We start from the raw sequence: 20212 nt of genomic DNA, 5'->3' as shown, positions 1-20212 counted from the left end.
GCTGCAGGCAGCCCTGGCTCTGAGCAATAATGTCTGCATCCCAAATTATCCATAAATGTTCATGTAATTTATTCTTTAGTGTAATATTGAATTATAAAATTTGTTTGTTATATATATTTCTAAATACAATGGTTTTATTACTTAGTTTTTATATTTATTTTTAAAAATCTATACATTTGTTACAGCCAAGGAATTAATTTTCATTGGTTGTAAGTAACACAATTCCCTTAATTTATTAATTAAGCTGTATGGATTTTTTTTTCTCACTCATGATAATTAGTAATATTTGTAGTACATTTGTCATCTTTTTTATGCACTTGTTTTAAGGCAGTATCAAAGGGGGCACTTCAGGGTCCAGGCAGACTTTTCTGGAGCACAATTTGGGCAGTTTTGGGCCTGGGGATGAAATTTAGAGAAAACTTGAGGCTCTCGTGTACACCTGGGGGAGCTGAGTGAGCACTTGGATCGGCACTGAGGGATTCTGACGGAGAATTCGAAGTGTGCGGGAGCACTTAAGCATCCAGGGGGGCACTTGGAGGTCAGGGAGGAGAATCTGGGGACATTCGGGGTCCCTGTGGGCACTTGGGGGCTCTAACGGGGCTCTCTGCGGCGCGGGGGGTGATGGGAGTTGTAGGCGCGGGTATAATACAGTTTTATGGGGCCGTGGAGCGTCATGGGAGTTGTAAGCATAGTTGCATTGGTTGTTTATGTTCGCCAAAGAGCATGATGGGAGCTGTAGTCCCGGAAGTGGCTCGGACGGGGCATCTGGGGATCCAGGAGGGAACTTGGGAGGCACTTTTGCATTCATACATGACTTGTGGTCCTCAGGAGGGAACATACACGATTCGGTGCGGTCTAACGGGGCACTTTAGGGCACAGGGCACGGAAAGAGTTTTAGGCACTCCTAAGGGCTCTATCGGGCTCGGGGCATGATGGGAGTTAGAGGCAAAAAGAAAAGATGGCGCCGACACCAGGCACCCTCCCAGAGGCCCCGATTCCCGGTGCTGATTGGCTGCAAGCGGTGATGGGCAGGGACCTCGGCAAATGGGAGGCAGCAGAGGCGGGAACAGCTCATTCAACCACTGCAGTCCCTCGCAGTACAGCCCAGTTCATCCCCAGTACAGCCCAGTACATCCTGAGTGCCTCTCCAGTCTCTGCCAGTACAGCCCAGTTCATCCCCAGAACAGCCCAGTACAGTCCCAGTGCCCCTCCAGTCCCTGCCAGTACAGCCCATTTTCATCCCCAGTACAAAACCAGTGCCCCTCCAGTCCCTCCCAGTACAGCCCAGTTCATCCCCAGTAGAGCTCAGTCCCACCCAAAAAAACTGAGTTTGTTCTCAGTCCCTTCCAGTTCCCCCCTGTGTCATCTATTTAAAGCCCCAGTGTCCCCCAGGGTTCCCCACAGTGTTCCCAGTGTCCCCAGTGTGTCCCGCTATTTCTCAGTATAACCCCTTGTGTGTCCCAGTGTCTCCCAGAGAGTTCCCGGTGTTCCCCAGTTTGTCCCAGTATTACCCAGTATCACCCCTAGTACGTCCCACTGTCTCCCACAGGGTTCCCAGTGTTCCCCAGTTTGTCCCAGTCCTCCCCAGTGTTTGCAAAGAACCTTGAACTTCTCACGGTGGCCCCCAAACCCAGCAGTGGGGTCAGTGCAGTGTCCATGGCCACAGCCCCTGGCAGTGGCCAGTGCAGGTTGGGATGATGATCCACCCTCACAGCTGGCCCAGGGCAGCTCTGGGGTGGATTTGGTGGCACCTTGGGCTGGCCCACACCAGAGGAGTGTGTCTGATTGCAGTGGGGAAAATTAGGAGATTTAGACTGCTAGAAAAAAAGAAAAGGAAAAGAAAAAGAAAAATCTCTCTTTCCTTCAGTGCAGCCGGTTCTCAAAGCAAAGCAGTTCCCAGGTGTGGGAGGACAGACAGGATGGGGCTGGGGAATGTAGAGCAAGATTGTCCACAGTGGGTCTGACCTCAAGGCACAGCTTCTCTGAGCTGGCCAGACCTCCTGAGGAGACACCCTGGATCAATATCAATCTGAGGAAGCTGCAATCACCTCTGCTCTAAAGAAAACAGTATAGAATAAACCCTTCAAAATAGGAAAGTATATTTCGCAGAAGCTCTTTGATGTTTTTCTCCATAACTGGAGTTGAAAACCTCCCTGATGAACTGCACCAGACCAGAGGGAAATCAAGGCACAGCCATGGTTTGTTAGGAAACCACTCAAGAATTAAGTCATAATCAAACTCCAAAGTTTCTGATCCCATTCATGGGTCCCACTGAGGGACACAACTGAGAAAGTGTCCCCAAGTTCCAGTTAGAGCAGGAAATTGGAGGCAGAGAGGACAGGTGGGGACAAAGAGAAGCCAAGTCTTGGTGCCCTGGGGCACAGCAGGGTCTGTGCCACCAAGGGCTGGGAGGAGACACCTTGTCCTGAGGCACTGGGGCCTCCTGGCACAGCCCCAGCAGGGCTGGGCACTGTCACCCCTTGTGCTGCCCTCAGCATCTCCCCACATCCCAGTGGCCTCAGGGATCTGCTGGGACCAGTCCCTGGGGAGCCTTGGTCAGGAATGGCCCTGGGGGCTCCTTCATGCTCCCAGGGACTGCAGGTTTTTCAGAGGCCTTTGGGTTTTGCTTTTGCCTTGCAGTCCCTGAGAGCTTTGTGCAATCATGGCCTCCAGTTATCTGCTTTAATTAGTCTCTTGAGAATCTTTGTCAGGAACAACACTCAGTGGGGCTCAATGCCTCTAGGTGCTTCAGATTTTAATGTATTTTCCTTTTTCCTTTTCTGTGTCTCTGAGAAGTTTTTGTGCAATCATGGCCTCCCATTCTCTCCTCCAAGGAGTCCATGAGGAGCCTGTGTTGGGGATGGACCTCAGTGGGACCCATTAATGCTTTGAGACGCTTTAGATTTTCCTTCTGCCTTGGACTCCTGGAAAGGTTTGTGCAATCTCCTCTCTGGCCCTGAGGTTCCAGTGCTCAGCACCAAATGCACGAGGGGGCTCACTGGGATCAAGCAAGTCCTATCAAACTATGGCTCTGCCTTGATTTTTCTCTGGTCTAGTACAGTTCATTAGGAAGTTTATCAACTCCATTTATGGAGAAATATTTCAAACAGCTTCTAAGAAATATGTATTCCTATATTAGAAGGTGTCTTTTATAGCTGTTCTCTTTTGGGAAGAGGTGATTGCAGCATTCTGTGATTGATAATAATCCAGGGTGTCTCCTCAGGAGGTCTGGCCTGCTCAGAGAAGCTGTGCCTTGATATCTGACCCAGTGTGGACAACCTGGCTCCACATTCCCCAGTCCCATCCTGTCTGTCCTCCCTCACCTGGGACCTGCTTTGCTTGGAGAACTGGCTGCACTCAGGCAAACAGGGTTTTTCCTTTTTCTTTTATTGAAGCAATCTAAAACTCCTGAGTTCCCCCATTACAAACAGGCACCATTATTAACCATGTGCCAAGCCCAAGCTGCAACCAAGGAGGTTTCTCTTCCCAAGGCACAACCCTGCAAGAACTCTTTTAGACCTTTGGACTCCTCAGTTCCACGAGGCATTGCTGTGTCACCATGGCCCCTTGGCTCTGTGAGGTTCTGTAGTGTCACAGTGGAGATTTGGTTCCAGGGGGTTCTGCTGTGTCATAAGGGTGTCCTTGGTTCTATGGGGCCCCATGGTGTCATATTGGCCCTTTGGTTCCATGGGGCTGCACAGTGTCACAGGGGTTTCCTTTTCCCTATGGCAATCAGCAGCAAACCCCCGTGGCAGGGCCAAATGCCTGGGAAGAAGGAGGAGGGGGACATTTGGAATGATGGTTTTCATCTTCCCAGGTAGCAGTGACGTGGGGTGGGGCCCTGCTGTCCTGGAGATGGCTGAACAACGGCCTGCCCATGGAAGGGCTAAGAGACAACAACCTCTTTCCATGGAACTACTACAGCAGGGAAGTCAGGGAGAAGGCTGGGCTTAAAAGACTATCACCAGCACAGAAAACATCAATCTGAAAGGAGAGATGTATGATAATGTCTTTACAAATCATTTCATGAGTGAGGGAAGAGTGTTAGGGTCATGAAATTGGCCATAATTTTTCTACTGCCTTTGGGCAGCAGGTTTATTACTGGGCACAGAGAGCTTGGCTCCTGAAACAGACAAGGGTCTGAACAAGGCTGAACTTCAGGGGAAAATGCCAGGTTCAAGGGGGATATGGGGCAGGTGAGTCAGAAAGGCTGTACCTTCCCTGTACCTCGACCAGTGGGAAAAGGACAAGGGCAATGTGCAGCCAGGAGTTTAAGATGAAAGGAGGCTGCACCCTCTGAAATCTTGAGAGAGAAAAGCCTGCAGGAATGTCCTCCAGTGAACTCTATCTGTTTATTCAAATAAAGTGGAAGGACTCCTCTGTCTCATTTTTGGACATAAAGCTCTGCCATTTGTGGATTTTCCTGACAGTGACAACATGGAATCTCATGGAACCAAGTGTCCACATTTTCATGGTGCAGCCTCATAGAGCACTGGAGACCATTGTGTCACAATGGGAAGACATGGAACAAAGGCTCCACTGTGACCCAGCAAGGCATCATGGAATGCATGAGATCATTCTGACGGAATGGACACTCATGGAACCAAGTGCCCACTGTTTTACAGTGTGGCTTCATGGAATGCTGGAGACCATTGTGCTGCAATGGAAACATATGGCACAAAGGCTCCTCTTTGACCCAGCAGGGCCTCCATGGAATCCAAGAGACACTGTGATGCAATAGAACCTCAAGGAACAAAGGGTCAATTGTCAACACATCAGGCTCTGTAAAACTAAGAACATTGTGATGCAATGGATTTTCAAGGCCCCATTGTGACAGAGCCTGGCCTGATGGAAACCTGGTGCCACTGGGACATCTCCAGCCTTGGAGGAAGCAAGTGTCCATTGTGACACAGCATAGCCTCATGAATCACAGGAGAGCACAGTGACACAATGGCATCTTGGGGAGCCTGAATTGTTAAAATCAATATGTTCACGGACAAAAGGCTCTAACTAGTTAAAGTTAGAAAGTGGTCTGTTTATTAAGATGCCAGTGGGCTGCACAGGAGTTGCCCCTTGAGACATGGCAGCCTCATACAAGGTTCCTTGCCTTCTATTTATCCCTCCAAATCTTACATTCTATGCATATACAGAACCCCAGCACCTCTCAACCCTACTCCGTGTTAAAGTGAGGCTATTAGTCCTTCACGTGTGCACAATTCTACTCTTGAAATGGGGAGGTGGTCTCAGACTGGGTCAGTGGTCTTGAAAGATGAAGTAAGAAAAGTCTTCATCAGGTCTCCTTGACCTTTTGGCACAATCTAAGGTCCTCTGCTTCGTGATAGATTGGTATGAAGTTCAGGCGTTAGCCATTGTTCTACTGGTTTCAACCCATTCTGACAGTGGTTCACTTACTCCATCTCTTTCTATAAACGAAACTGAAACAAGCTCATAATTGGAAACAATACCTCTATTATCTTTAGTTTAAGCATCTAATAATCATTAACCTATCACTTGTTTATCTAACTTACACACTGATCAATATGAATTGCTTCTAACCCTGAGTTAAATTTTAACTCTTTAAAATCATGATTCAAACCAAGTGTTAATTGTAAATACAGTGGGTACTCATGAAAGCCAGGAGACCATTATGACACAGTAGAATCTCATGGAATCAAGACTAAATTGATACAAAGAGGGGACCTCATGGAACCCAGGAGACCATTGTAACACTGTGGAATCTCATGAATTCAAGTGTCCACAGTTTCACAGCACAGCCTCATAGAGCACTGGAAGCCATTGTGTCACAATGGAGAAATGTGGAACAAAGACTGCATAGTGACACTGCAGGGCCTCATGGAATCTGAGAGACCATTGTGATGGAATGGAAACTCATGGATTCAAGTATCCACTTTTGACAGTGCAACCTCATGGAACCAAGGAGACCACTGTGGTGGATTAGAATCTCTAGGAAACAAGAGCTAATTGTCAACCTATTACCAATAACTAAAACACATAGAATCAGCAAGGTTGGAAAAGACCTTGGAGATCATCAAGTCCAATCTGTGCCACGACACCACCTTGTCTCCCTGAGCCTCTTCACCTCCACGATAAACAGCCCCAGCTCCTTCAGCTTCTCCTCACAGGACTTGTGTTCCAGACCCCTCACCAGCCTTGTTGCCATTCTCTGGACACGCTCCAGCCCCTCCATGTCCTTCCTAAATTGGGGGGGCTGAAAACTGGACACAGAACTCGAGGTGGAACAATGCAGTGGAACAATGGCCCCTTGATTCCATTGTGCCCCAGGCTCTCACAAGGCTCTCCTTGGTTCTGCAGCGGCACAATGGCCCCTTGATTCCACAAGGCCCTGCAGTGTCACAGTGGCCTCTGTGGTTCCACCAGGACCCAGACTGTCACAATGGACTCCTGGCTTCCATGTAGCCCCACAGTGTCACAGTGGCCCCTTGGCTCTGTGGTGCCATGTCATACACAGTGTCACTCTGGTCCTCTCAGTTCCACGAGGCCCCACAGTGTCACAATGGCCCCTTGCTTCCCCAGGGCCCTGCAGTGTCACAATCATCACAGAATCACCCAGGCTGGAAAAGACCTTTGAGAGCATCAAGTCCAACCTGTGACCAAACAATACCTTGTCACCCAGACCATGGCATTTAGTGCCACATCCAGTCTATGCTGAAACACTTCCAGGGACAGTGACTCACCCACTTCTCTGGGCAGCCCATTCCAATGCCCAATCACCCTTTTTGTCAAGAATATTTCCTAACGTCCAGCCTAAACATCCCCTGCTGCAGCTTCTGGTTATGTCTCTTTGTCCTGTCACTGTTCTCTGGGAAATGAGCCCGACCCCAGCCTGGCTGCACCCTCCTGTCAGGGAGTTGTAGAGAGTGATGAGGTCTCAGCTGAGCCTCCTCTTTTCCAGGATAAACAACCCCAGCTCCCTCAGCTTCTCCTCATGGAACTTGTGTTCCAGACCCCGTACCAGCCTTGTTGCCCTTCTCTGGACATGCTCCAGTCTCTCCATGTCCTTCCTAAATTGGGGGACCAAGAACTGGACACAGCACTCGAGGTGCTGCCCAACCAGTGCTGAGCACAGGGGAAGAATCACTGCCCTGGTCCTGCTAGCCAGACCATTCCTGATCCATAGGAGTCCCAGGGGTAGGATGAGAGAAATGGTGGGGAGGTGGTGGGGACAAAGTGTGATTTGATTGCGAGCCATGAAGTGTCTTGGCTTTCATGTCTATTCAGACTGCATTAGAAGGTGCTGGGGGTCAACATCTACTGGACATTGCCGATATAAAACTATAAACAGGAAAATAAAACAAAAGAAAATAGATTTCTCTCTGAATTATTTTCAAGATAGTATATTAGCTCTTTCTAAGTAACCACAGAAGAATTGAAAACTTAAATTATTCCCAGGGTCTTTTCTTGTCTGGGTGTTTTGAACAAATATTTGTGAGTCTTTCTCATGTAATTCCCGTCCTGAAGAGCTCAAGGAATAAGACTCCTCCAGAGTAGGGAAATTCATCAGCAACCTCCAAGTGGCTGAGGATCCATCCTCATCAGAGCAGCAATGAACAGCAATGGACACAGCTTTGTGGCTGCCCCAGCTCTGGGATGGGCCCTGGGCCTGGAGCAGGAGCAGCTCTGGAGGGCCCCAAAGCTGGGGCTATTGTGCTGGCCTGGGCAGATGGGATGGCAGCAGGGGCTGCAGAGCTCTCAGGAGCTGAGGGAGAGGGGAGCAGGGCACACAGGGAACCTCCTTTTGCCTTGGCCAAGCACCTTCCCAATGACCACCCCAAATGGCCACACACACTGACCACCCCCACTGCTTGATCCTTCTGACAACTACCCATAGACCACCCAACTGAACAAACTGACTGACCACCCAATTGACCATACCCTGACTGACCACATGCCACTGAGCACATCCACTGGCCATACCAAATAACCACACTCCCACTGACCACATCCACTGACCTCATCCACTGACCACCCCCATGACCATGCCCACTGACTGCACCCACCTACCACACCAACTGACCACTCCACGGATCACATCCACTGAGCACACCAACTGACCACACCCCAGTGACACACCAACTATCCACATCCACTGACTGCAACCCACTGACCACACCCACTGACCATCCCCAACAATCATCCCCCAATGACCACACCCACTGACTGCACCCACTGATGGCACACACTGACCAAACCCACTGCCCAGACGTCAATGCCCACACCCCATTGCCCACTCCCACTGACAGTACCCAGTGACCAAACACAGTGACCACCCCCACTGACCAAACCACATGGACCTGCCCAATGACCACACCCACTGACAACACCTTTGGTCCACACACCACTGCCTACACCCCACTGACCACACTCCCTCACTACACCCACTGACCACTCTGCCACTGACTGCAGCCAGTGACCCCACCCATTGACCACCATCCATCACACCAATTGGCCACCCAACTGACCACACCTACTTACTACCCCCCCGACCTCCCAACTGACCACATCCACTGACCACAGCTACCGACCACACCCCAATGCCTAAAACCTCTGCCCAGACACCAATGTCAACAACCCACTTACCACAGCCACTGAAACACAACTGACTACACTGTCCCTGACCACAACCACTGACCACAAAACTCTGACCACCCAAACTGACCACACACCACTGACCACCTCCATGGACCACAACCAATGACCACACCTCTATTGCCCACACCCACAGACTGCTCTCACTGACCATATCACAATGACCATGCACAGACCATACCCACTGACCACCTAAACTGGCAAAACACACTGACCACTCTGCACTGATCACACCCACTGACCACGCCTTACTGACCATCCTCCAGCAACCTTTAAACTCACTGCACCTACTGTCCACACCCCACTGACCACAGCCAGTGACCACAGCTCAATGCCAACATCCTACTGACCACTCCTCACTGACCACACCCACTGACTGCACCCACTCATCCCTAAAATGACCATACCTCTACTGAGCATACCCACTGAACACATCCACTGACCACACCAAATGAACAGCCAACTGAGCACCCCTCCATTGACCACAGCCACTGACCACACCTTCTGCACACACCCATTTCCCATAGCCACTGGCCACATCCACTGCCCACATCCCCTGCCCACCCAACTCACCACATTCCCTTCCCAAGGGCCAGGGGACAAGGTCCAGCAGCTCTGCTGGTTCTGCAGTGCCACAACAGCCCCTGGTTCCATGAGTTTCTGTACTGTCAGCAGCAGTTCCTTGGTTCCAATGATGGCCTGCTGGGTCACAGTGGATGTTTGGTTTCATGAAGTTCTGCAGTGTCACCATGGCCTACCTGGTTCCATGAGCTTCCCTGGTGCCAAAATGGACTCCTTGGATGGGCAGGGTAACAATGGACCATTGGCTCCATGCAGCCCCTCTGGGTCACCATGGATTCCTTGGTTCCATGAGGTTCTGCTGGAGTTGCCATGGTCTCCTTGGATCCACAGTGTCACAATGAACCACTGGATCCACGTGGCCCTGCTGTGTCACAATGGCCTCTTGGTTCCACGGGACCTCAGTGTCACAATGGAGTCCTTGCTTCCATGGAGCCCCTCAGAGTCAAAATGGCCCCTTCATTCCATGAGGAATACAAAAGCTTAGTAGAAACCTTGAGAATATCCAGGTTAACACGCCTGTCTGCATGCCAAAGAGGATTTAAAGCTGAGAATGGCACCAGTAATTTCCATCTGCAACAGAGACCCAGGGAAAGGGCAGGGACAGAGAATTCAGCTGAAATACTCAGAGAATTCTGCTTACAGAGATCCGTTCTGGTCACACTATCCCTTGCAGAAAGGTGACATCATTCCAGGCAGCCTGTACTGACCATGTGGTTCCTCAGTGGGGTTTTGTTGTTCAGGAAACCTGCCCAGGATTTTCATTCTTTCTTCACCAACAGGAAAACTTCTCTTGTGCCTGTGTGCAGGCAGAGCCCTGAGTAGAGCAGGTGGGACATGGTGCAATGGGCTGGGACACCCAGCTGCAGAGCTCAGGGGACAAGGTTCTGGTGCAGGGCACAGGGATGTCAGTCCCAGGTGAGCGATGTCAGGTATGGTGAAGCTGGGGGTGAGGAGCAGGTTGTCCAAACAGGGTCAGCCAGAAAGGGACCCATTCTTCTGTGTGCCCAGAACTCCTAAGGAGACATTGATCCTCAAGATCACTTGGAGAATGCTTCTATGACCTCTTGTCTGAACTGTAAATTAAAAAAAAAAAAAAAATTAATTAAAGAAAAAAGTCATGAAATGCATTTTGAAATATTCCTCCTTAACAGAACTCCAAACTGAATTCCATTCATCTGCGTAAGCCCTGGAGACACTCGAAGACAATTGAAGGAAGACAAAGAGCTCCTGAGTGATTTCTGTACTTTAATGATCCCCACGGTGGATTTGGGGCTGAGTCCAGGATCCCCAGGCACTGAGAGAAGGTTGAAGAAGCTGCTCAAGGAGTCAGAAGCAAAACTCCAAGTCCCTTGGAGCATCAGTGGCCCCACTGAGGGCAGGGACTGCCAAAGGCTCCCCAGGCACTGGTGAGAGCAGATCATTGAGGGCAGGATTGCAGGAGCCAAGTGCTGTGAGCAGAAACTGCAATGCTGAGCAAGGCCTGGGCTGGTTGGATTCAGCAGAAAGGCCAAGGGCTGAGCCCAGGCCTGGCCCAGCAGGGCCTGTCCCTCACGGGTGGCTCGGGGCTGTTCCTGGGGCACTGGGATGGGAGGGGCAGCAAGGACAAATGGCAACAACCTGTGTGACACTGCAGATGCTCATGGAACCAAGGGCCAGTGTGACACAGCAAGGCTGCTTGTAACCAATTGTCCATTGCCATACTGCAGATCCAAGAGACCCTATGGCAGTTCATCAGCCAAGGGGATGTTGTGACACACCAAGGCTTCGTGGAACCAAGGAGAGCATAGTGGCAGTGCAGAACCAAGGAACCATTTTGACAATATGGACCCAAATAGAACCAAGGGGCTATTGTGGAACTGTACAAAGGACATAATGGAGTCAAGGACAGCACTGATACTGAAATGTGCTGGATAGAAACTTCTGAACAAATTTTTGTATATTCTTTAATACAGCATGGTGGTCACTCTGGTAATCCTTCATCCATTTGTGTGTACTGGGCATCAGGTAAACAGTGATTTATCACACATGCTGATTACGTCCTCATTAGCTATCCCCACTTCCTTTGACTTTATTTGACATAGTGGTATCCATTATCACAAATCCTTATGTGGTTCATTGGGGTCTGTCTTCAACATCTGGCAAAAGTGGCTGTTCCTCAATCGCTGCTTTTGAATGATGGCAATTTCCTTGTTTTCCATAATTTCTGCTTTATCAGCAGTCTTTCAGAGCTGAGCTGGCATCCTGCTTGGATTTTGAATGACTTGTATTTGCCTGAGTGACATCATTGATCTGTTTCTCCAAGGCTGTGCTCTTCTGTTCTACTGTCCTTGATAAATGTAAATGTTCTCTTTTCCTGTCCTTTTCACAGTGCTCACTCCACATGAGACATGCCAGCAATTCCCACCAACCCATGGGCTTGGGGTGGGCAAGTATTCCTGAGGGAACAGGGATGGGACAGCTGGGCTGGACCAATCCAAGGACAGTTCCGTTTTGTATCACATCATAATCAGCAATAAACTGAGAGATGTGGGGGGAGCAAAGGGAATAGGGGATTTATTTATTTTTATGACATTTTTCTTTCAGAACACCACCTACAATTCTGCCCTTGGGTAGTTAAACATTTTCCACTGATAGGAGATTTCCTGTGCATTTGTCTCCTTTTGTATGTGGTCTTTCCTTTTTGTAGTTGGTTTGTTTGTGGGGGTTTTTATTGTGGGTAGGTTTTGGTTTATTTTTTATTTTTGGTCGAGTTTGGTTTTTCCCCTGTTGAATTCCTTCTGAAGCATAAATTTTTCTCCCTTTTCATGTTGTTTGGTTTGTACCTGATGGCAAGGCAAATTTACCCAACTCAGTCATCTTGCCCTGTTGGAGAAGATGAAACTGAGGAATCTTGCAAATATGAATGCTCAGATTCTGGGAATATAGAAACCATGAATGAAATTGAAATGAAAGCCACGTTTGAGATACCAAGCCCTAGTTACTGAATAACCAGGTATACAATGGGATGGCTCACCGAAGCCAATCCACTCTTAACTAAACAATGCTTTTGGCCAGAGGGCAAGGCCAAAAGACACAAAAGACTGACCCGCACCCAAAGATTAGATCTTAGAGTTTAGAATGTCACATGCTATGCTAATATAAGATTTCCTATAGGTTATATGTAAATGCTATAGAATTAGTATTTTGTATTGGATTGGTTCTTAGGGAATTAGAATAGTCATGAACGAAGTAAATTTATTGTGTTACAAACGGGAAGTCGCTCTCTTTTCTTTTCCTCTTCTCTTCCCCTCTTTACCTTCTTTACTCTCTCTCTTTACCCTCCTTCTTCTCTCTTTCTCTCCCCCTTTTTATCTCTTTAATCTGCACGTGGCTGTGCCGGGCAGCTCCTTGCAGACTCCCTTATAATAAACTGCAACTGTAGCTTTTAGCATTTACAGAGCGTCTGAGTCTTGTTCCTCGCGTCCACCCTGATACAAAGAGTCCGGGAGTCTCCCGCAGAGTGGCGCCCAACGTCATTTAAAGAACCAGCTCACCCGTTTTTGGTTGCGGGACGTTTTTTCCTGGACGGTAACTATTAAACCTACTTTTACCTGCTTTCCTCGCTTGCCGTGAGCACAGCTTTGCGTTGGTTCAGCAACGTATTGGGCTGGAGCTCTTAAAATATTCTTACTGTCGAGAAAGCCGTGGAGTAAGGGGAGCCAAGCTTTGCACGGACTTTCTGACAGCCCTCGAGCACACAGTTACTGCCGGTCAGTACTGCCTGGAGCTCTCTGAGGGAACCGCCGCGGCACTCCCCGCCGTGGCACCGAGTACAGCCACACGCTGCCTGGCGGTGTGTGAGCTGTAACTCAGTGGAGGGAGGTCCCGAGTCCGCTAAGCCGTTGCACAGCGACGCATACAGCGGTGCTCAGAGAGGGGACCGGAAATACAGTGTCTTCCACCCAGAAAGGACGCCTGGCCAGCGCTTTCGTGGGACTCCGGAAATTTCACACTGTATCAGCGGCAAACCGAGGTTAGTAGTTAAAAGTTAATATAAAAGTTAGTAGTTAAAAGTTAATATAAAAAAGTTAGTAGTTAAAAGTTAATATAAAAGTTAGTAGTTAAAAGTTAATATAAAAGTTAATAATGGGACAGACTCATTCCGCTCAAGAGAGAGACCTGTATAAGCAGTTGAAACATTTATTAAGTTCTCATCACCATGACCTGCCTAAGCACGAGTTAAAGAATCTTTTGGAGTGGACTTTACTTAATTTTCCTCATGCAGACCGTTCCGTAGTTTTTACCGCAGATTTTTGGGAGAAAGTAGGGGTTAAACTTTTTAACCGCATTTCCCGCCGAGATATGGCTGTAGCAGAACTAGTCCCGGCATGTCGCGCGTTGCTTGAGTTGTTTGTGGACAAGTCCTCAGCAGCCACCTCCCCTCATGCCCCCGCGGTTCCCCCCTCCGTTTCTACAACCCCGATCCCCGCGGCACCGGTCCCCCTGCTCCCCCGAGTCCCGGCCGCAGCGCCTCCAACCCACGTGGTCCCAGGACTCGCTTCCCCGGTCCATCCATCTTCCCCGGACCTCGCAGCCTCTCCCGCTGCTCCCGCCGCCCCGGCGGGCGCCATCCCCCACGCCCCCGGGGCCCCTCCCCCCGCGGTTTCTGTAACCCCGGGCCCCGCAGCGCCAGTCTCCCTGCTTCCCCAAACTCCTGCCGCCACGCTTCTGACCCACGTTGCTCCTGCCCCTCCTCCCCCTGTCTCCGCTCCCGTATCCCCAAACTCCGTCCCCGTAAACCCACCCGCCGCGTCCGCACCCAATCTTGCTAATCTCCCTCCCGTCCCGGTAACTACGACCGTTCCTGTTCTCATGCTTCCTCAGTAACCCCAAATCCCGCCCCTCCTCTCGCAATCTGCAATTTCCCCACCCCCAGTCCTGGCCCGTCCCCGTCCCTTACCCCTGCTCTCCCCGCCCCCGCGCCCGTCACTGCCATGGCCCCGCCCCTTGGCTCCGCCCCTGCACGCCCACCCGCCAACGTCATCGCCTCCGCCCCGCCCCTCGCTGATGGCGTCACGCCGACCCCGCCCCCCTCCCTCGCTCCCGCGAGTCCCTCAGCCCCTCCCCCAATACCCGGCGCCGCCGCCATTTCGCACGTGGCTGCGGCTCCCTTTGTTCCCACCCCGTTGCAGACACACCAGTCTGAAAATGCCATAGTCCCTGCAGTTACGGCATCGGTGCAGTCCAGCGTCCTGACGGACTGGGCTGCGCCGCTCGGCTCCACACCGGCGCTGCCGGCGGCAGCACAGATGCTCCCCGTTCCCAACCCGGGAGCCGCCTGGCGCGGAGTGAGCCCGCCGTCGGAGCTGGCCCGCGCCGATGCACCGCTGCCTGCGCGCGGCTCCACGGATGCGCGGAGCACAACGTCGGCGCCGACCACCGTCCCGGAGTGCCGAGACGTGCCTGTCGGTCCCACGCCAGCGCTGCAGGCTCCGGCCAGCCCAGTCCTCGGACAGGCGGTGGGAGACGCTCAGCCTGGAGCTCCTCCACCTCCTGTGCCGCCTCGAGCCACTGCGTTCCTGCCTCAGTTCTGCCCGGCGACCATCGCAGCTCACCCCCTGAACTCCCGGTGCTCGGCAGAGCCCCACCCCCAGTCGGCAGCGTTCACCGAGAAGCCGCCGCCCACCCAACCCTCCGTCCGACATACGGCCGCAGCCGCGCCGCCGCTCAGCTGCTCTTCCGTGTCAGCAGTGCAAACTACGTTCCCTATGCACCTCCCCGCCTGCGCCCCGCCTCCGCCTCCTGCCCGGGTCCCGTCGCACACGGCTCCGCCGCCTGCAACCCGCATGGCACCGCCGGCCGCCACCATGCATCCAAGTCCGCCGGTGGAAGCCCTGATGCAGCATCCTGCCCCAGTTCAACTGCTGCCACCCGTTGCAGCCCCAATCCTGCCTCCCGTTTTAGTCCCATTAAATGCAACTCCGCAGCCCGTGCCCACCAGTGCAACTCAGTCCTTCCCAGCCCCTCCTGATCCACAGCATCCTACCAGAGCCGTCAGCAAGCAGCCTGCCACAGTCACAGATGCCATGCCTGTCCACATAACACTGAACACAAACACCGTCCATGCGCAGACCTCGCCAGCGCCTCCTGCACCTGCGCTGTCCCCGTCTCTCCTATGTCCCAAAGCGTCCCTTCAGCAGTACCCCTCCACAGCCCGCTGTCCAGTACTCTATATGCCTACCGCACCAAAGCCAGATCCACCACCGGACTTATCCAGTTCAGCCCTGTTATCGCAACCTGGCACACATATTATGCAAAACAGAGGGGGAATTGACGGCATTGCACCCCCCGGTTTTGGTTAAAAACTCAAAAACACCTCAAGAAAAAAATTGGAATTTTATAGTTTTCGCAAATGCATGCTAATTTTCTTCCTTTGTTTTAGTTTTTCTAGTGAAACCTTATCTGTAAATCAACCTAAGATAAATGCCTGGGTTGCTTTAGCCAAATCCGCAAGCTATGATATCATCTGTCTATTTAACACATGTAAAAATTTTCACAAATTTGCTGCATAAAGTTATCAAACTATTTTGCAGAATTTAAAAAATTTAGCTGACCAAATTATAAAAAGTTACTACCTAGCTGAACAGTTTGTTCAAAGTTAAGGCTTTGCCTCTTGGCTAAAGAAACTCTGTTTAACTCTAAAATAAGTTTGTGTATTCTAGTAGTATTAATTTTAGTTTTAATATTTGTACCCTGCAAATACTAATCAAAGCAATATCCAATGTATTAATTGTTGAACAAAACGGGGGAGATGTTGGAGAAGATGAAACTGAGGAATCTTGCAAATATGAATGCTCAGATTCTGGGAATATAGAAACCATGAATGAAATTGAAATGAAAGCCACGTTTGAGATACCAAGCCCTAGTTACTGAATAACCAGGTATACAATGGGATGGCTCACCGAAGCCAATCCACTCTTAACTAAACAATGCTTTTGGCCAGAGGGCAAGGCCAAAAGACACAAAAGACTGACCCGCACCCAAAGATTAGATCTTAGAGTTTAGAATGTCACATGCTATGCTAATATAAGATTTCCTATAGGTTATATGTAAATGCTATAGAATTAGTATTTTGTATTGGATTGGTTCTTAGGGAATTAGAATAGTCATGAACGAAGTAAATTTATTGTGTTACAAACGGGAAGTCGCTCTCTTTTCTTTTCCTCTTCTCTTCCCCTCTTTACCTTCTTTACTCTCTCTCTTTACCCTCCTTCTTCTCTCTTTCTCTCCCCCTTTTTATCTCTTTAATCTGCACGTGGCTGTGCCGGGCAGCTCCTTGCAGACTCCCTTATAATAAACTGCAACTGTAGCTTTTAGCATTTACAGAGCGTCTGAGTCTTGTTCCTCGCGTCCACCCTGATACAAAGAGTCCGGGAGTCTCCCGCATTGCCCCATTTTGTTTTGCAGTCATCATTAAGTGGATGAGTTTGGTCACAGACTGCCTGCAACTTGGGAGCATCCACAAAGGAATTGAAAGTGCATTTCATGCCATTATAGAGATAATAGAAATGTTCCCCAGTGATGGTCAAGGGCTGGTCACTGAGGGATGTCACCAGGGAGTGGCTGCCAAGGGGACTCTGTGCCATGGATGATATTTGACCCTCATTGTTCAGCCAAATTCCCACCCACCCCATGTTCCACTCCTGCAGCCCAGCTCTGTCCAGTCTGGCTCTGAGGAGAGCACAGCTGACCATGTCCCAGGCCTGGCTAAAGTCTGGACACACAACATCCCCTTCTTTTCCCTCCCATGGGAGTTCTGCCATCCCTGCCTTGTGCTGCCAGTGCCTGGAATGGCTGCAGGAGGATTTGCCACATGCCCTTCCCTGCTGAGCCTGACCAGTCTGTGACTCTCCCAGTGCCCCTCCCTGCCCTGTTTGCAGACTGGTTCCATGTCTGTCCTTCCCAAGTGCCCAGGACCTCTGGGATGGCTCTGGCCTTTCCAAGGGCTTTGAGAGAGGTCTCACAGTGACACTGCCCAGCCTTCTCAACATCCCTGACACAAAAGGCCTTTTCCACATCCCTGAGTTCCAGGTCTGTGCCCAGAACAGAACACAGCCCTGTCCAGGTGCTCAGGGTGGTTCAGAGGGAGGCAGCTCTGATTTCTCCCCACAAACCCCCACCCCAATGGTCTCTCTGTGCAGTCCATGGCTCTCCTGAGCATTTTTTCCTGAAGCCTCCTTGCCCAGGATGTTTCTCTCTATGGAATCCTAACCACAGCCCAATAATGAATTCAGGTGGTTTCCAGAGTTTAGTGGCCTCAAGGCACTGTTTGTGCCACCAGAACTGTGCCAGCCCCGAGTGCTGATGATGGTGTTTGTGCTCACTCGGGTTCATCTCCCCACACACACATGATGCACTGCTGAAATCTCCTCAGTACAGAGCAAACTCAGACTGCTCCCTGGTCACTTGGTGTCCCTCCATGCAGGGACAAACAACCATCTGCAGGTGGGGTAGAGGCCAGTGCTGGGTGTGGTGGTTGCAGGAGCTGGTGTGGGACAATTGGCCTGGGGCACCTTCCCAGGCTGTGGGCAGAACAAAGACACAGCCCAGGCCCTGCTCTGCTGCTCCCTCAGGTCCATGCCAGGAGCTCTGGCTGTGCCAGGACACTGCTGTGTGCCCCCTGCACACTGCCCCTCTGCCCCAGGCACTGGGCTTTGCTTTGCATTCCTGGAGCACATTGCTGACCTTAGCTCTGGAGGAGAGCAAAGCCTTCCTGCCCTGCCCTCAGGAGATGCCCTTTGCTAATGGAGCTGCTGTGCTGGAGCCCAGCTGTGTCCCAGCAGTGCCCATGGCCTGTCCCTGCCTGTGCTCACAGCACGGACATGCAGCAGGACAGTGACCAAGGTGCCAGAGCACTGCGGCCTTACAGGCACAGAAGGGCTGGCAAGGAGAGGGTGGAGTTGGGAAGAGCAGATGTGGGAAGAGCCAGGGCCATTGTCCCTGGCTGTGCTGCTGTGCAGGGAGACTCTTCCCTCCACCTCTGCCCACAGTCACTGCCCTGCAGAGACAGAGAAGTGCTGAGGAAGAATCCTGGACACACAGGTTAGCGCATGTGCTTGCTTTTATTTAAATGCATTCGGAAGAGACCTCTTCAACATATTTTTGTTTCAAAGGGTAGATACTAATGTAGAAATGAAAGGCGTAATGTTACAGTATTTTTTAAAAATCCGAGCAACATTAGAAAAGTAACTGAAGAAAAAATGGACAAATAAGGGGAGAAAATGGTTGAGATTGTAAAGAGTTACATTCTAAAGGCCCTGGTGCAGAAATGAAAGAGTGCAACACTTCTGAAAACATAGAGTCATCAATTTTCGTAGGCCACCTTTGAGCTCCTGGTTCCTCAGGCTGTAGATGAGGGGGTTCAAGGCTGGAGGCACCACTGAGTACAGAACTGACAGGGACAGATCCAGGGATGGGGAGGAGATGGAGGGGGGCTTCAGGTAGGCAAATACTGCAGTGCAGATAAACAGGGAGAGCACAGCCAGGTGAGGGAGGCAGGTGGATAAGGCTTTGTGCCGTCCCTGCTCAGAGGGGATGCTCAGCATGGCCCTGAAGAGCTGCACATAGGAGAAAACAATGAATACAAAACAACCAAGTACTAAGGAGGTAGCAAAAGCAGAAACCCCAACTTCCCTAAAGTAGAATTTTGAACAGGAGAGTTTGAGGATCTGGGGGACTTCACAGAAGAACTGGCCCAGAGGATTGCCCTTGCACAGGGGCAGGGAAAATGTATTGGCTGTGTGCAGCAGAGCATTGAGAAAGCCACTGGCCCAGGCAGCTGCTGCCATGTGGGCACAAGCTCTGCTGCCCAGGAGGGTCCCGTAGTGCAGGGGTTTGCAGATGGACACGTAGCGGTCGTAGCACATCACGGTCAGGAGGGAAAACTCTGCTGAGATAAAGAAGACAAAGAAGAACACCTGAGCAGCACATCCTGAGTAGGAGATGTTCCTGGTGTCCCAGAGGGAATTGTGCATGGCTTTGGGGACAGTGGTGCAGATGCAGCCCAGGTCAGTGAGGGCCAGGTTGAGCAGGAAGAAGAACATGGGGGTGTGCAGGTGGTGGCCGCAGGCTACGGCGCTGATGATGAGGCCGTTGCCCAGGAGGGCAGCCAGGGAGATGCCCAGGAAGAGGCAGAAGTGCAGGAGCTGCAGCTGCCACGTGTCTGCCCATGGCAGCAGGAGGAAGTGGCTGATGGAGCTGCTGTTGGGCATTTCTTCACTCTGGGCATGGTGGGCTGTTGGAAGAAGACATAGACAAGTTGGGAGAGGCTTCCTTGTGTGAATTCAATGTTATTTTCTTAGAGATTTACTCAAAATTGCTTCTCTTTCAGTGGGGAAATTTCAATCACTTTTTTTTAATCTTTGAGCTCGGGGTTTTGCTTTCTTTAAAAGAGAAGAAATCCTCTTTAAGCATTGCTCTGATGCTGAACACTGGGGAGCCCAGGGGGAACACAGGGCTCCCTGTGCCCGAGTATAGTCAGACTAGCTGGTCCCACACAACTGCCCTTTGCTCACATACACCTGCCTGTATTTCAGAATGACTGCATGAAAAATGTGCTTGAAAAAATAAAGAGAACATTTTGAAAGATCTGGTTTCAAAGTTAGTTCCTCTAAAGCCACCTCCCTTTCCCTATGCAGCTAGACAGGATGGGATATCCAGGTTTGGTGGGATAGCCAGGGTTGGTGTGGCTCTCAGCTGCCTGGATTTGGGCCTACTGGGAGCTGTTTGTCTCTATCCAAGCCTTGTCCCTGCCAGTGCTCCCACAGGCAAGCCCAGCCCAGCCCTGGGGGCTCAGCTCTGCCCTGCACACCCCTCCCAGCACAGGGCACTGCCCTGGGGCATATCCCTGGTAGCAGGGCCTTAAGGGCAGCTCAGACAAACTGAGATGCTGCAAGCCAAGGTCCTGCTGCTGCTGTCTGTAGGCACAGGGTGGTGAGGAGGCACTTTGTGAGGGAGATGTGAG

General features: G+C 50.9%; 1 protein-coding gene across 1 annotated transcript; it reads right to left on the bottom strand.

The window, feature by feature from the left end:
• Positions 1 to 18497: 18497 nt before the first annotated feature.
• Positions 18498 to 19460, bottom strand: LOC130265938 (olfactory receptor 14C36-like). The gene has a single exon (XM_056515279.1). The coding sequence runs from the start codon at positions 19458 to 19460 to the stop codon at positions 18498 to 18500; it is 963 nt and encodes a 320-aa protein (XP_056371254.1).
• Positions 19461 to 20212: the final 752 nt, after the last annotated feature.

This window comes from Oenanthe melanoleuca, unplaced genomic scaffold (assembly GCF_029582105.1).
Source record: "Oenanthe melanoleuca isolate GR-GAL-2019-014 unplaced genomic scaffold, OMel1.0 S001, whole genome shotgun sequence".
In the NCBI taxonomy this organism is placed as follows: domain Eukaryota; kingdom Metazoa; phylum Chordata; class Aves; order Passeriformes; family Muscicapidae; genus Oenanthe; species Oenanthe melanoleuca.
This window is presented reverse-complemented; position numbering and strand designations above follow the sequence as displayed.

What these genes read in the sequence shown, in the direction of transcription:
- LOC130265938 (XM_056515279.1), bottom strand. Translation starts at nt 19,460, where the DNA reads ATGCCCAACAGCAGCTCCATCAGCCACTTCCTCCTGCTGCCATGGGCA.